Consider the following 14,432-nt stretch of genomic DNA (forward strand, 5'->3'; position numbering starts at 1 on the left):
TTTTCCATAGACTTTTCAAGAAGAGACCCGCACACTTGCTGGTTCAAGAGTTTTATTTAAGAGTCATAGCAACATTTCGGCCTTTCGTCCCTCTTCCGCCATAGATGTTTCAAAATGTATTTATTTAAAGACCTGTAAGCCTCAGACAAAGCCAACAGCCAAGTTGACAAATCATGACAATAAACACATTTGTTTGGGCAGAAGAAATTATTAGAAAGAAGAAGAAAAGGCCCAATTTCTTTGTTTATTTTCATGATTTGTCAGCTTGGCTGTTGACTTTGTCCGTGGCTTTAAATGTTCTATTGAAGTAGATGTGTTGGATTCAGCTCAAAGTGAACTTTACTCTGGTATCTAGTTTGGCGGCGTCCGACCTTCTATCCCGTGTTATTAAAGAAAAACGGGCGGCAATGGCCAAAACTCAGTCGGTTCAAAGCTTGTTGGTTGCGTGACTTTGAGTATCCCTTTTCGGGTTTTCAGGCCTAAAAGTATGGTAATTGTTCGGGCCGGGTCGAGCCTCGGGCTGGCCCAATAGGGCCCAGTTAGGTCCTTCATATTCAGGCCCGTTGAGAACTCTACTTGTCATTTCGATGGAAAACACACCTAAAGGCGGCATCCTGTAACACACTGACAAATGTGTCATGAGTAATAAGAGTGTTATAGGATGCTGCCTTTAGGTGCGTTTTCCATCGAATGTACAATGATACACAAAAGGGTAAAGAATGACACATCACATCAATTTATACAATGAAAGAGTTCAATGCACATACACATTCACACCCACCATGTACAACCTACATACAGTAAGCACAAAACACACACCTGAAGGCAGCAGCCTTGCAGTGTTTGTCTGCTGGCGTTTGTCTGAAGGCTTTCCCATCAGTAACCACGCTGTGGCATTGTGTAAAAAAAACACACAAAACAAAAGCACGGTGACACATTGGCGTGCTGTGGCATTCGGAAACATATAGGTACCCTGACCTATATGTTTCCGAATGCCACAGCACGCCAATGTGTCATAGTTGCCCTTCAACAACACTTTTTTTATGCCCCGGAATTTTCCGAAATAAAGGCGCTAGAGTGCCACGCAGATGATGCAGATTTTACTCTGAAAAGCCCCTGCCTTACATTTATCACCAAACCAGAGAGGTATAATGTTGGTTAACCCATTTACACGATTCTACAAATGCCTTCTAAATCCTGACAGTTTTCAGAAAAACCCTATGGCCCTCATTTATCAAAGCGCCGTACGCCAAAATATGGGTGCACGCCGGAATTCCCGAAATTTTCGGCATTTATCATTTCCGCAAAACCTTGAACGTGAGCCAGGACAAAAATCACGTTGGGAGCTGTCGTAGGCATTGTCTGAACTGCTGACATGCTGTCACAGGCATCTAAACATATGTTTTCACTCCTAAAATGTATAAAACTAATAATACACAAAAAAATATTTTGTAAAGGCATATCATATGAAATTTGTAGGATATTTCCAAGTGCGCAAGCAATTAAAATCGCGCAATTAAAAACAATGTTGCAAGTTATATGCTTAAGCCATTTAAACAGTGTTTTGCATGAGCGCATGCCGGTCCCCCCTCCCCTCCTGGAATAGTTAACTTCCATGACATGGATCGAGAGGCATTTGCAGTGCTGCAGCTATAGTCAAGTCTACCAATCAACGGGTAGGCTATAGTGCAATCTACAGCCATGTCTTTCTCGAGTTACATCTCGTCGTTTTAAGGATAAACCTGACGTGTCACTCGAATGCCAAATTTGCCGTGCAAGTGCAGGGGACCGCCTCAGAGATTGGTAGGCTAACCCAGCCAGGCTGCCAGCCCACCAGTGCCAGATGAGGCTGGTTTAGGCTGAACATTCATATTGACAGTTGACAGCGACTAGCGAGGTAATCTAAATAGATTGTCATAAACGTGCATGGTCACAGTGTCATGAACGGTCCACAGTGATAGAGACAGACAGACAGACAGACAGGACAGGAGAGGAGGAGATGTTGCAAAACAGCAGAGCGTGTGTGTGCCTATATTTATTTAATTCATGTTTCACATGCAGGTTCAGGTTGATTGACTGGGCAAATTAGCATGGGGGGGGGGCTAGTGCATCCCCGGCCGATAGGTGTGAACGGTTTGGGGGACCATTTAAAACAAAGGCGGCTTACATGCTGTGGTTTACTAACCAGAAATTTGCATGCACAAGGCTCGAAGTGCTTGCAATTAAGTTGCGATGTGTGTGTGTGTGTGTGTGTGTGTGTGTGTGTGTGTGTGGGTGAGGCGGGCAGCAGGGCAAGTGAGGCGAGAGGAGAAACAGACAGGGTAGGCCTACAGCTTTATTTAATTCATGCAGATGTTCGTTCTTTATTTATTTAAGATACAACACACCATGGGCTTGCAAGTTGCGTGTGTGTGTGTGTCTGTGTGTGTGTGAGGCGGGCAGCAAGGCAAGCGGGGGAAACTTTTTTATTGACTTTGACTGCAGTTGTTCATGTCACAAAAACGAGGGCGAGGATTGATTTCATAGGGCGTGCCAGATAGATTTCAGCCGTCACATTTATTAACGTCGGAACGAAATTAAGGAAGGATCAGCTGTTTGCGATCACTTTATAAATGCCGTGGCGACGTGGGTGTACTACGAAACCTACACTCAAATTTGGGTCAGATTTTACACTCACTTGATAAATGAGGGCCTATGTTTCTATGTCTGTGGTGCTCAAACATTCTCATGTCATTGGCTGCCGACCCCCATCTGAAAATATGTTGTTCCAGGGACCAGAAGCAAAGATTTTAGTTAAAAACGTTCTCTCTGAAAGAATACAATATTCAAAGATGTGCACTACATTTTCACAAGAAAATAGCAGATCTACTAGCTCATAGCTTGTAGATCCGATCCGTTTTGAACCTAAAGACGTTCTGGGCCTCCTACGGTATAAAGTTGTCTTGGGCAAAATAACAGTTATCCAAAAAGGACTGCATCTCTGTTGTCCTTTTCCCACCTAATATACATTTTTCTGTGTTTGAAAACTCATTCCAGTACCTGTGTGAGAATATACGTGCCACCAATGGGTCGGTTCTACAGAGTGGGTTATTTTTTGAACCATAGCGTGCTTTTTCCCCCCTCCATCTCAGTATACTTAATTTCTTGTTCTATTATGAATGTATCTCCCTATTCTGTACTATACTAAATGAGGGCAGGAGTTTAATAACTCACCATTCACATGTCACATTTCTTTCACATCATATATTTCTCATGCACATCTTCCCTCTCTCTTTTCTCTCTCTCTTCCTCCATTCTTTCTTCTGTAGAGGATGTCTTATATCATGAAGGTAAGGTTAGAACAACTCTCTTCCTCTCTTTGTGTGTATGTGTGGGAAGGGGAAAGCGTGACTTGTGGCATGCTGCTGCTCGTTCTGCTGTTTTCTCTGTTTCCTGTTCTGTACTAGTATGTCTTCATCCACTCCACTCAGAGCCTCTCTGTGTTGCATTCAGCAGATAGTAGCTTATTATTATCATCCTTAGTTATTGAGAAGGACCATCGTTATATGCCGGTGTTGAGCGGTGGTAATAGCCAATCTGCAAGTTCACAACACGGCACATGAGCTTGTAGATCGGCTACCTTCGTTGTATGACGGCTTATGTGATTAAAGGACCACTTTAAACGTATCTTCATACAATTGGTCCTCACTTATGCTCATTATAAGATGGCACATTTCTGTTTATTCTCAGAGGGGGGCTGTTGACAGTTCAGAAACTAAATCAAACTTTTTTTAAATTTGTATTATTAATGCTAGAACAACGGCTAACTTTCCATGAGGAAGAGAAAGGCTGTAGTTTCTACTAGCTTGGAATCCCTGTCGATAATGTCATTGGTAGGCAGGTCCATGGCCATCAGTGAGACGCAGAGTGAGTAGACGGAAATGGTGGCATCTTATAATGATCATTAGACCACTCTATATGAAGATATTGTTGAAAATGGGTAAAGTGCTCTTTTTATGTCAGTAAATGTAGTGACTGCGTGTCACTTTATGACAGCTATTATTGAACAAAAGTTACGCAAATGGGTTTGCTAATTGCTGCTTATTTGTTTGTGCAAGCTTGCCGTGTCTTTTTGCCAGCCATGGAAACATCCCAACCTCCAGTACTGTTGTCCAACTTGGTGTTTCCAAGCCAATGCCACATCATGCCACATCAAAAGCACATCATGGTCATCAGTGCATGTTTGAGTTTTACCACCGGAAAGTGTTCATTGGATGCAGTGTTGTTTTCGTCGACTAATACTATGACGAAAAGTGTTTGACTACCATTTTCACTGACGAAAACTACATGGAAACTACTTGAAAACTAAGCTATGATGACTAGCGTTCGAAGATTATAGAAGAGATAGTGTGGCTTGAGACACTAATGGGAGAGCACCCAGATGTGTAACAGATATTTTATATATAAAAAATAAAAAAATCATCTTGCAATCGCATTACTTGCATTTCAGGAGAGTTCTATCTCTAAATTCTGATTTATGTATCATATATATATTTTTTAATTATCTTGTCTATAACTGTTATAACAGTTATAAGCATATACGGTTAGAAATATACGTAGTCTAACACACTCTTTGCACTCACAAGCCATTGTGAAGTTACTACGTCATCTTCACATGCGAAGGACAAACATGACTCATTAAAACACAATAAGGTAAAGAATGACCTCACATACATAGATACAAGGCACTACATACGTTTTACCCATGATAAAGAAGTGGTTTAGAGTGGAAGTTGAGTCATGTCATACCACAAACTTGCAGTTTTTGTCAGGTGAAACCTGACCTATAGACCGATTCAGAAACGGGTCTCGTGGTCGCAGGCAACGTATTTCCTGTAGGCGGGGGCGACATATCTTCTACTACAGTGAATGGAAGAGTGACTGTTAGTCTGCCTCAAACGTTACTCTTTTACCTGCTTTTTATTAACACTAACATTACAAAGATGCCCAGAACATTAAGATGAACCTGTGTAGTTTATGGCTGCTCCAACAGTAGTGGCAACATAAAAAATAAAAAAAAGGTTGGTTCATCCCGATGTTCTGGGCATCTTTGTAGTGTTAGTGTTAGTAAAAAGCAGGTAAAAGAGTCAGCCTACAGGAAATACGTTGCCTGCAACCATGAGAACCGTTTCTGAATCGGTCTATAGTCGCTCATGTTGGATCTGAGGGCCTAGTTGTGATTGCCTTCCCCGAGTCTGAACCCATACTCTGAAACGCCGCCTAAGCCAATGGGAGTGCCTCCTAAACACTGAAAGGCTCTCAACAGCGGCTAATGTTATGAGCTAACTGGAGCTACACAACAAAACAGTGATTGAACTAACAAAAGCACGTCGGAAACTAACGCAAACAACGGCCGGGAGGTTGTCACAGAGAAACATACACGCTAACAACAAGCGTGTATCGGGGGGGGGGGGGGGGGGCAGATGCACAAAACGGAGACAGCGCTTGTTTCACCTGTGTTAATGGTGTGTCATTCTTGTTTTTTTTCCACATGCAGTACCAAATGCCCATTCACCTTTGTTACCGCCCTACATGCTTGGTGCCTTGTTTGTGTACTTTTTTATAAAATGTGTATATTTTGTTTGTCGGGGGGGGGGGGGGGGGGGGGCTTGCAGTACTGTTTGTTCTGGTATAGGGGTTTAGCTATGTTCTCACACTGTCACACTCTTCCAGGACTCCAGCAAGAGCCCGCGGCCCATTAAGAAGTTCCTGCCCGGCAACCGAAAGAAAGAGCGGAAGGCGTCGGACGACGACGTTCTTCTAAGAAAAAGTAGGTTGTATGGCGGATGGTCTTGGCTGAAAGTCACCTGGAATGTCTAGGTGTTAGTCTAGTTTTAGTCAACTAAATATCATGGTTTTAGTCGACAAAATCTACAGTTGATTTAGTCGAACAAAATGTGTTTAGGCGGGCGTTGATGCAGTCGTAATGACTGCATCAATTAAAATAGCCGATCTACAAGCCCACAACGCACCGCAACGCGATATCAAGTCTTTGGCAACCGTTGTGTTAAAATGGAGTTGAGCATAACTAAACTGAAGAAGACGTATGGCCATACCTCAGATAGTATGAAGTGAATAAATCTTTATTTGCGTGTCTTTTCCAAAGACAGGAGGACCCATCGTTTATTGGATTACAAAACACCAAAAATACAATTGCATACATTTACATTAAATACAACATTACCCTTGCGCGTGAAGGGCCTGGTCATTAGAATGGAACTACCACATAATAAAACGCGACAAAACATTGACTCCAACGTGTGCATACGAAGGATAACCTGTGGGTTCTGTGTGGCTGTGGTCCACAGGCACAGCAGCCCTGGAGGAAGACGCACAGATCCTCAAAGTGATCGAGGCATACTGCACTGGGGCCAGTCTACACCAGACCACCTCAGGTGAGTGTGTGTGACCGTGTGTGTGTGACCTGTGTGTGTCATGGTTCTCAAACTATTTTGTGTCAAGAACCCCCAAAATGATAATTACCGGTATGTATTTGGCCGAGGGGGTGGGACCCCCAGAAGAGATTTGTGTTTAAATATCTGTTATTATTATAATCAAAAATGTCCCCCCCCCCCCAAATGTTTTCCAAATCTGTTCAAAAGAAGCGGATGAAAGGGGGCGGGACTGCAACGCTCTATTGTGTAACACTTTTAGCTGCATTCTTGTATGAAAAATGTAAATAAAGTTGAATGATGATCATCATCGTTTATAACAGCCCATGATAGTAAAAGCCATAACCATGAATGAAACTAACTTATCCATGTCATTGTGTGTGTGTGTGTGTGTGTGTGTGTGTGTGTGTGTGTGTGTGTGTGTGTGTCAGTGCGGAAAGAGTGCATCCCTCAGGTGCTGCTGCCAGAGGAAGAGAAGATCATGGTGGAGGAGATGAGGAGTAATGGACAGACCGTGATTGAGGAGAAGTAAGCAAGGCTCGGCCTTCACCTCTGTGGAGAGAACGTGTGATTATGCTGATGGATGCAAAACATGCATGCGTCATTTGTGCTGATGCTGGATCAGTGTCTGTAATTAGATGCGCTCCGGTGCCCCACCGTCAGAGTAATAAACACACTCGTAGTATTGATCTGTTTATGGTGAAGAGAACTACGCACACTGAGCAAGCAGTACTTGCTTTAAGCTTGGCGTGCACTTTTCTACCACATGAACACCAGTATCACTATTCTGGCCATGGTCATTATAGGAGATCATTATCAGTGAAAATAACCCATCTACAAGCATGCAAAGCGTTGTCGTGAGCTTGTATATTATTTTCCTGCGAAGAGATTTTTGGTGTAAAAAGGGACCGTATGGTCATTTGGCAATGACCATACAGTACAGACAGTAATACTCTGTCTGACGTGATAAAAGTTCTCCACCATTCCCCCGAAAACATGCCAGTCTAGTATCACAGATTCGGATTAATCATAACCAGCTGATGTTTGTGTGGCACCTCGGCAGTTTGTTGTGAAGATTCGCGCAGTTGGACTCATCTGCCACCAAGAAAAGCACCCTCCTGGTTTACTCTTCTAACTCTTTTTTTCCTTCTCCCCCTCATAGAAGTCTGGTTGATGCAGTGTACGCTTTAAAGGACGAGGTCCATGAATTAAAAAAGGTACGTCATAGTTCCTATGACTCCAATAACAAGTTTTATATATTCAGTTCAGTGCCTTTATTGGTAGTAGGGGGGAGGGGGGGGGGGGGGGGGGGTAAACAAGCAATGCACAATACCTACTCTACACACATTGTTAAAATAAATGTCCTCAGAGACATAGTTTTTCCACCTTGTCCCTACTGTTCTGTATGAATAACGGATCCTAAATACAACCAACTCTGCAATGTAGTCGAAATCTACAGACACAGGTTCATGTGTAAGAGAATATACTGTATATGTAATGTATATCGATATCTTGGCCTGGGGTGGACCTTGTGCCTTAACCTGCCAGGCCAGTTGGTGGCAGCTGTGGCATGCATTGCAGGCAGATGATGTGTGTGAGAGTTAGGGCAGGGTTGTCGATATGGCAATAAATATCGTCGGGTCGATACAATGTCTCCACGATATGGCTTTTATTTTGAATTCATTAATTGTAGAACTGCGATTCGCGAGTTGCCCGAGTTATGTTTTCATTTTTTAATCCACGTTTTTAATCAGTTTTAAGTCATACGGGCAATCCACCAGACAGAATGGGATATGACGTCATCGCAAAATGGTCCGTCGCGCCGGCGTGCAAAGGGTTATGGGTAATTGAGTCCCATTGTTTACAATGTCAAATCTGCCGGAAGAAGTAGCCATGCACTGCCCGGGCTGTTCGCCCTATGGAATACTTTTCTACACTACAACAAGCGATTACACCGTCGAGCAACGAGCAACTCGGCTATCGGTGCACTGGCTGTTCAAAGGCATAACTTTAAACATAGGCAGCCCGTATATTGCTGGCATTCAACCAAGTAACTTGAAAAAGAACCATAAAAGAACGTGCGAAAAAATATCGTGATGATATTGTTTATCGTGATACGGCTTGAAAGAATATCGTGATGATATTTCTTTACATATCGCCCACCCCTGGTGTGAGTCGTGCTGAGCCGTGTCTCGTCGTGTTCATCCAATGCAGGAAAACAAGTGGATGAAGCAATTTCTGGAGGAGGAGCAGAAGTCTCGCAAGGAGCTGGAGAGGGTGGTCAGGAAACTGGCCAAGCAGAAGAACGACTGTGTCTGGGAGGACGGCGCACACTGAAAACGCCTCCTACACTCGGCGTTCTTTCTCCTAATGTGGGCTGTGTCATGTGTGCGTACTGGGGATGTTTGTGTAAGCCAGCTTGTGAAGCGTGTGTGTGTACGTGCATTTCTTTCTGTGTGTGTGTGTGTGTGTGTGTGTGTGTGTGTGTGTGCGAGCCCTGCTTTGCAATCCCCTGGCTTCATATACTGGACCCTTTGTTTTTCGACATAGTCACAAGATGTTAAATTTGTCTTCGTGATCTAACCTCACTGGAAGGACCTTGCGGTTTTTGACTCGTGGTTCTTCTGTAAACGTCCTAGCGCAAAACAAGAGACCAATCAAAACGGGACGTTTTTCTAACACGTTTTCCTCCTGGCTATACCGCCGGGCACTGTGACTGCCCCTCCACCAACATACTGTACCTGACCTTTAAGATAAGGGAAAGCACTCCAGGGGCACTTCAATAAGTTTTTTTTTTTTTTTTTTACTGTAGGATAAGCAAGAACCAGAGCGGCATGTAATGAAACTCCAAAACAAAAGGATACAAATAGATAAAATAGCACATGTTATTAACATAGTATTCATACGAGATATTTATGGTACACTGGTGATAATAATGATGAACAAACTACAGTGCCTATGGTACACAATTCCCTGTAGTGATCTGGTGCAGGCAAGTTTCATACAAATGAAATGCATAAGGAGATAAAAGCCATCTTAGGTCCTAATAGGTGTTTCTGTTTGCATGCACTTGGTTTTCCTTCATGACTGTTACAGCATTTCCATGTCGTTTTCATGTGTTTCATCCGTTATTCAGAGGACCCACTGCTATCCATTTGGGAAACTGACATTTATCGAGCTTTTACCGAGCATGTGTTTCTAGCATTGTAGACAACATGAGGCTTAAGAATCTCTGAGCTGTTTTCGTAGGCCTAGACACATTTAAAATCCAACCACTTTCAACCTGACTGAAACAACAGAAAATAACAGATGCCTGATCTACAAGGTTGTAGATCGGCAGTTTTTGTTATTCAGCTTACAACAAGTAAGATAAGTAAGGGTAAGTGGTTAAATTGACTATCAAAATAGGCCAGCACAAATTTCATTGAGCTGATTTCAAAGCTGTTCAACATGCAGCTCTCTGCTGTGTCCACCATCTGCATGAATGTACAGTATTTCTACAGTATATCATACTGCATTAGAAATGTGATAATCTAGCTAATTACTATCTATATACTGTATATATAGTCCAAAGCTATCAGGGATGCATAACAGACTAGAAAAGACTTACAACTATGTGTATCATATGTAGTATATAGAATACACAGAAATTAGGATGTTGCTTTTCATACTAAAATGTACACGAATAACATTTTAATATTTACTAATGGCTAGCTTTGCTTTATTTTGGATTTTAAACAAGTATTGTTTATTTATTGTTCCAAGCATTTCTTTGTGTTCAGTGTAATTGATGTGTTTTGTTTTGTTTCCACTTTCTGGCATTCTGTTGGGGGGAAAAAAAGAACAAACTCGCAAGTACAATGTCCCAGTGGATCTAATTTATACCTCGTTGCGCAACAAAAAAGACGTTTTTTTTTTTTTAATGTATTTTAAAAGGATTTGTGTTCGGCAACGGACCGCTTGACAAGAATAATTTGGCCATAACAAAGTGAGGGTGACTACTTCCCACGCTCTGCGTTTTGCACCCTCAGCCCATGGTATTGTTGGCAGGATCCTATGTAGCTGATCCGGAGACGGATTCCTTTGTTCATGCAAAAAGGAGAGGAAAATATTATTAAAGTGCCTCCTGATTGTTGACGAGCCTCACGAGAGATTCAAGAGCTCGAATCGATGTAAGATGTGTTATATATTGAAAGTTAAACTGGTGGTTCACTTTAATTCTTTAGTGAAAATGACTAGATGATGATGATGGTAAAGGTGTTGGTAATAACGTCTAGGTGCCATTGGGCATCTCTTGGGTTTCCGACTAACATTTCATAAGGCTTTATTGTTTTGTCACAATGCAATGGTTTTTCAAGGGCACATAGCGCTCTGTGTGCTACTAACGGGGTGTAGTGCATGCACTGTTAACTCTGATGTCAGCTCTCGCAGCACGGCACTATAGCACAGGGCTGTTATCCACACGCAATAAAGTGACTGCTTTAGTAACTGACCTCTGTGTCGGTCAGACACAGCAGGCCGGATATTATGGGAGGGGGGGGGGGTGACACTTGCAATAATGTTATCTTGATTGTAGTACACCCCATGTAACCAAAATTAGGCCAGGGTGTGCGGTTTGGCCTCGGCATACATGGGTAAGCTGTCGGTTCTGCCCCCCTCAGCCTTGTTCTGAAACATCTCACTGTATGAGACTGATTAAAGACCAGTTATGCTCACACCTCAAAGGTCAAGCTGATCCCTAATCAGTATTGGAATGTTTCAGTTGCCAGGTCTATAGGAATATTATACCTACCGCTGTATTCACAATATGGTCATCAGCATTATAGACGCTCTGCATGTACACACATGTCATTGTCTCATTGGATATTTGTATTTACTTGATGAGATTACGATTGTTGCTGTTGCTCTTGAATTGTTTTCATAAAGTGTCTTATTTTACTGTAGTTTTGAACGCCTGGTGGCCTCATTGAGCACTTGAGACTGAAGGCCGTTTTTCATCTTGTCTGTCAGACCTTGTGTCTTCGGGCCATTCATTGTGTTTTCATTTTTTTTGGAAATATTGTTCTATGCAATTGTATCATTGTTCTCTTATATTGTAATGCTTTTTTTGTGTTCCTTTTCTAAACGTTGCAAACTTCCATGTTATGTTGACGACAATTCTTTTTAATAAAAAAACGTGTAATATTGTAAATGACTGTGGTCTCGAACGACAGAGGTTTTCAGTTAGAATCCGAGAGTTCAGCGGTTCAGCAGCAGGCCTTCTCGCAGCAAACGCTCATCACCACACTCTCTCCAGCCCTTTCCGTCTCTTTGTTCACTGTCCTATCTGGGGAAAAAAGGATACAAATGCATGTTGCGTCATCCCTCCTTTGCCTCCCCCGCCTCCCATGTTCCTCTTTCATTGTGGCAGTGGCAGAGTGGCCGATAGAGTGGCCAGATGGGAACCATGAGGTGTGTGGATTGGGTGAATGTAATGCACACAAACTATGCCTTGGATAAAAGCGCTATATAAATGCACCATTTACTCTTGTCCCATCTTAATAGAATACCTTTACAAAAATAGAAGATGAAAATCCCACTCAATTCCATAACACGGTTGGCTAACGTGCAGCTTCCACACAGCATTAGTACATTCACTTATTCAGTTATTCTTTACTGGAAAATCCACCTAGACCGTGATTTCCACATATGAGCAGGAACTCATATGTGGAGGATGGAGGATGCGTGCTGCATCCTCCACACAGTCAGCCCTGTAGGCTACTGTACATTAAACATTCACACTTTCCATGCGGTGATGGTGCTGTTGAGAGAGGCAGTAGTAGGCTGTGTGGCATTGGAGCATTTTGCATAGCACAGCATTTTGGAATGTGGTTTTAAAATGCCATCTTAAGGCAATTAACATAACTGCAAACCGTTGCTTTGCATTCAATAGAATAGAATGGCTAGCGGTATTTGTTTCCTGTAATGTGCAGGTGAACTTGGACAAAAATGCATTTAGGTAGATGTTTTGCCATTGTTCATGCATGCCTGCAGATCGTCTATTTTTGGTACTTTTGCCTGGCACTGTCAAAGTATAAAACGGAGCATTAATTTATTTGGGGGCGAGGGTTTCCTTTAAAAAATAATTTATTTGCTATGAAGTGTAAGTTATATTACTTATCCATGGTATTTTGCCCCCCAACGTTGATAAAAAATGTCTGTACATAGAGTCCTATTTGAATCAAATACAATCCAGCAAACTCCTCAGTACAGCCATATGGCCATTCTGCTGCAATAAATTGACATTGACATCATTGACAATGAAGTCTCTTGACATTAAGAAACACATCATTCCATCCTTCCCTTTAAAGTCTCTTGGTTCTGTCCTATTTCAAAGCATCCAAAATGGCATGGAGTCCTCTCCAAGATGGCTGTGACCTCCATGATCTACACTTCTACAGTACATCCACCATTGTGTCCTATAGCTTGTACATTCCAAACGTCGTGGCTTCCTTCTCATAGTCCACCGCCGAGAGGTCTTGCACCCAGACGCCGAGCTGGTTCCCTGCCTCCAGAGTGACCAGCTGTCCCCCAGAGGCCGTACACATAGTAGTGACGTCGTCGCTTCTCGGGCTGCAGTAGGCCTTCATTATGTCCTTATCCTCCTGTCCCTGTTCACTGTCCCTCAGCTTGATTCTGCTCGCCAGTGAGGGCTTGGACCCCTTGGAGAAGGTGACCCTGGCATAGACGTAGTAGTCACCAGGCTGCTTCACCGTCACCCAGGTGGAGTGCGAGAAACCGAGTCCCCTCAAGTCCGAGTGGTCCATGTTCCACGGCAAGTATCCTGGCGCTGTACAGTGAAAGGAAACGAAAATGTATTCTGAAGTTCAATGTGCCACTCACACTCAGTTATGCAGACCGTTGTGTGTATTTTGTTTTGTTGCTGTTTATCATTGGGGTGCTTCATATTCACATAGTCGAGCATGATCTATAGATTCTTACATGGATTGTCGCTTGACGTTTGTGGCCGCTTGACTATCATGCTCGCCATGATGATATGCTGAGAAGACGGTTCCATGGAGAGGAAAGCAGCTGAAAGAGAACAGACGAGTCAGACACTATCATTCTGTGAAGATTATTATTTTTGTTCTTGCAACATTCTTCAAAGTAACCTCGCGTCAACTGCAAAGGATAAGATGTAAGTAAATGTCTGCATACCTTTCTCTTCAGCTGAGGTTAATATGTCCTCCTGGAAAAAGGAAAAAAAGGAATTGCTTTCTCATAACTACAGGCACTTACAGTATGTACAGTACATCACACCTTTTTGTTTCTTTGAATGATAGCAAGGTGGTCATTTAACTGTCATTTAACACATGTCATTTTGGTAACAACGTTGATAGTTTAAGTAAAATGTATTAAAACATACATATCTTTTGTTCAGAATTGTTACAGTAACTATTGGCTGTTTAAATAATATGGCTTCAAACGTTTTACCCTGACCCAGTGGAATCGGCATACTAAGTATTTTCTAACCCGAAAAAAGTGATCATTCATTATTACCTTCCTTCCAATGTGATACAACCAGATGAATCCTCCAGCCGACAACAGCAAGTGGAGCAACGCCACCCCAACCAGAAACCTGAGGAGAGACTTGCTGTGTCCATACGATGGTATAAGGACCTGGTCCATCCTGCTCAGTCGTGGAGGGATGGGTGGAGAAGCCACGCTACTGTGGTAGGTGTTGATCATTTTGCAGAGAGATGGTGAAACCTGTGAGAGGCCTTTATCTGCTGGCAGCCGTAGCATCCCATGTACCTCAGTCTGAACAACTGCGCTGCCCAGCGAGTCAGTTCCTCACTTCTTAGTTCCAGGAAGTTGAACTTCTGACCTGCTTTTATGTGCTGCTGTGTGACAGAGATGTGCTCGTGTAGGTACACACGCTCTGGTGTGAAGTAACTAAGTAAGTAACACATCTTGGCTTCATGTGCTTCAGCTTTGCACCTTTTGTTTTTGTTCCTATAA

General features: G+C 42.8%; 2 protein-coding genes across 3 annotated transcripts in view; one reads left to right on the forward strand and one right to left on the reverse strand.

The window, feature by feature from the left end:
* Window positions 1-11,616, forward strand: part of arhgef6 (Rac/Cdc42 guanine nucleotide exchange factor (GEF) 6) — a 35,961-nt gene extending 24,345 nt beyond the window's left edge. The window contains exons 17-22 of one of the 2 annotated variants that reach the window (XM_080774588.1): window positions 3,309-3,329; window positions 5,713-5,809; window positions 6,348-6,434; window positions 6,863-6,959; window positions 7,594-7,648; window positions 8,646-11,616. In XM_080774588.1, the coding sequence (XP_080630714.1) occupies window positions 3,309-3,329; window positions 5,713-5,809; window positions 6,348-6,434; window positions 6,863-6,959; window positions 7,594-7,648; window positions 8,646-8,768 (480 nt within the window). In that variant the 3' untranslated portion in view covers window positions 8,769-11,616. The remainder of the gene's footprint in view (window positions 1-3,308; window positions 3,330-5,712; window positions 5,810-6,347; window positions 6,435-6,862; window positions 6,960-7,593; window positions 7,649-8,645) is intronic. The other variant, XM_080774589.1, reaches the window with a different exon arrangement.
* A 1,148-nt stretch (window positions 11,617-12,764) lies between these two features.
* Window positions 12,765-14,159, reverse strand: cd40lg (CD40 ligand; the record flags this gene model as incomplete). Its single annotated transcript, XM_080774066.1, has 4 exons — window positions 12,765-13,260; window positions 13,413-13,502; window positions 13,629-13,659; window positions 13,971-14,159. The coding sequence occupies 4 exons, from the start codon at window positions 14,157-14,159 to the stop codon at window positions 12,890-12,892; spliced, it is 681 nt and encodes a 226-aa protein (XP_080630192.1). The 3' UTR covers window positions 12,765-12,889.
* Between the last annotated feature and the right edge of the window lie 273 nt (window positions 14,160-14,432).

The sequence above is a fragment of the Protomyctophum bolini genome, assembly GCF_963924005.1.
Source record: "Protomyctophum bolini genome assembly, chromosome: 10".
In the NCBI taxonomy this organism is placed as follows: Eukaryota; Metazoa; Chordata; class Actinopteri; order Myctophiformes; family Myctophidae; genus Protomyctophum; species Protomyctophum bolini.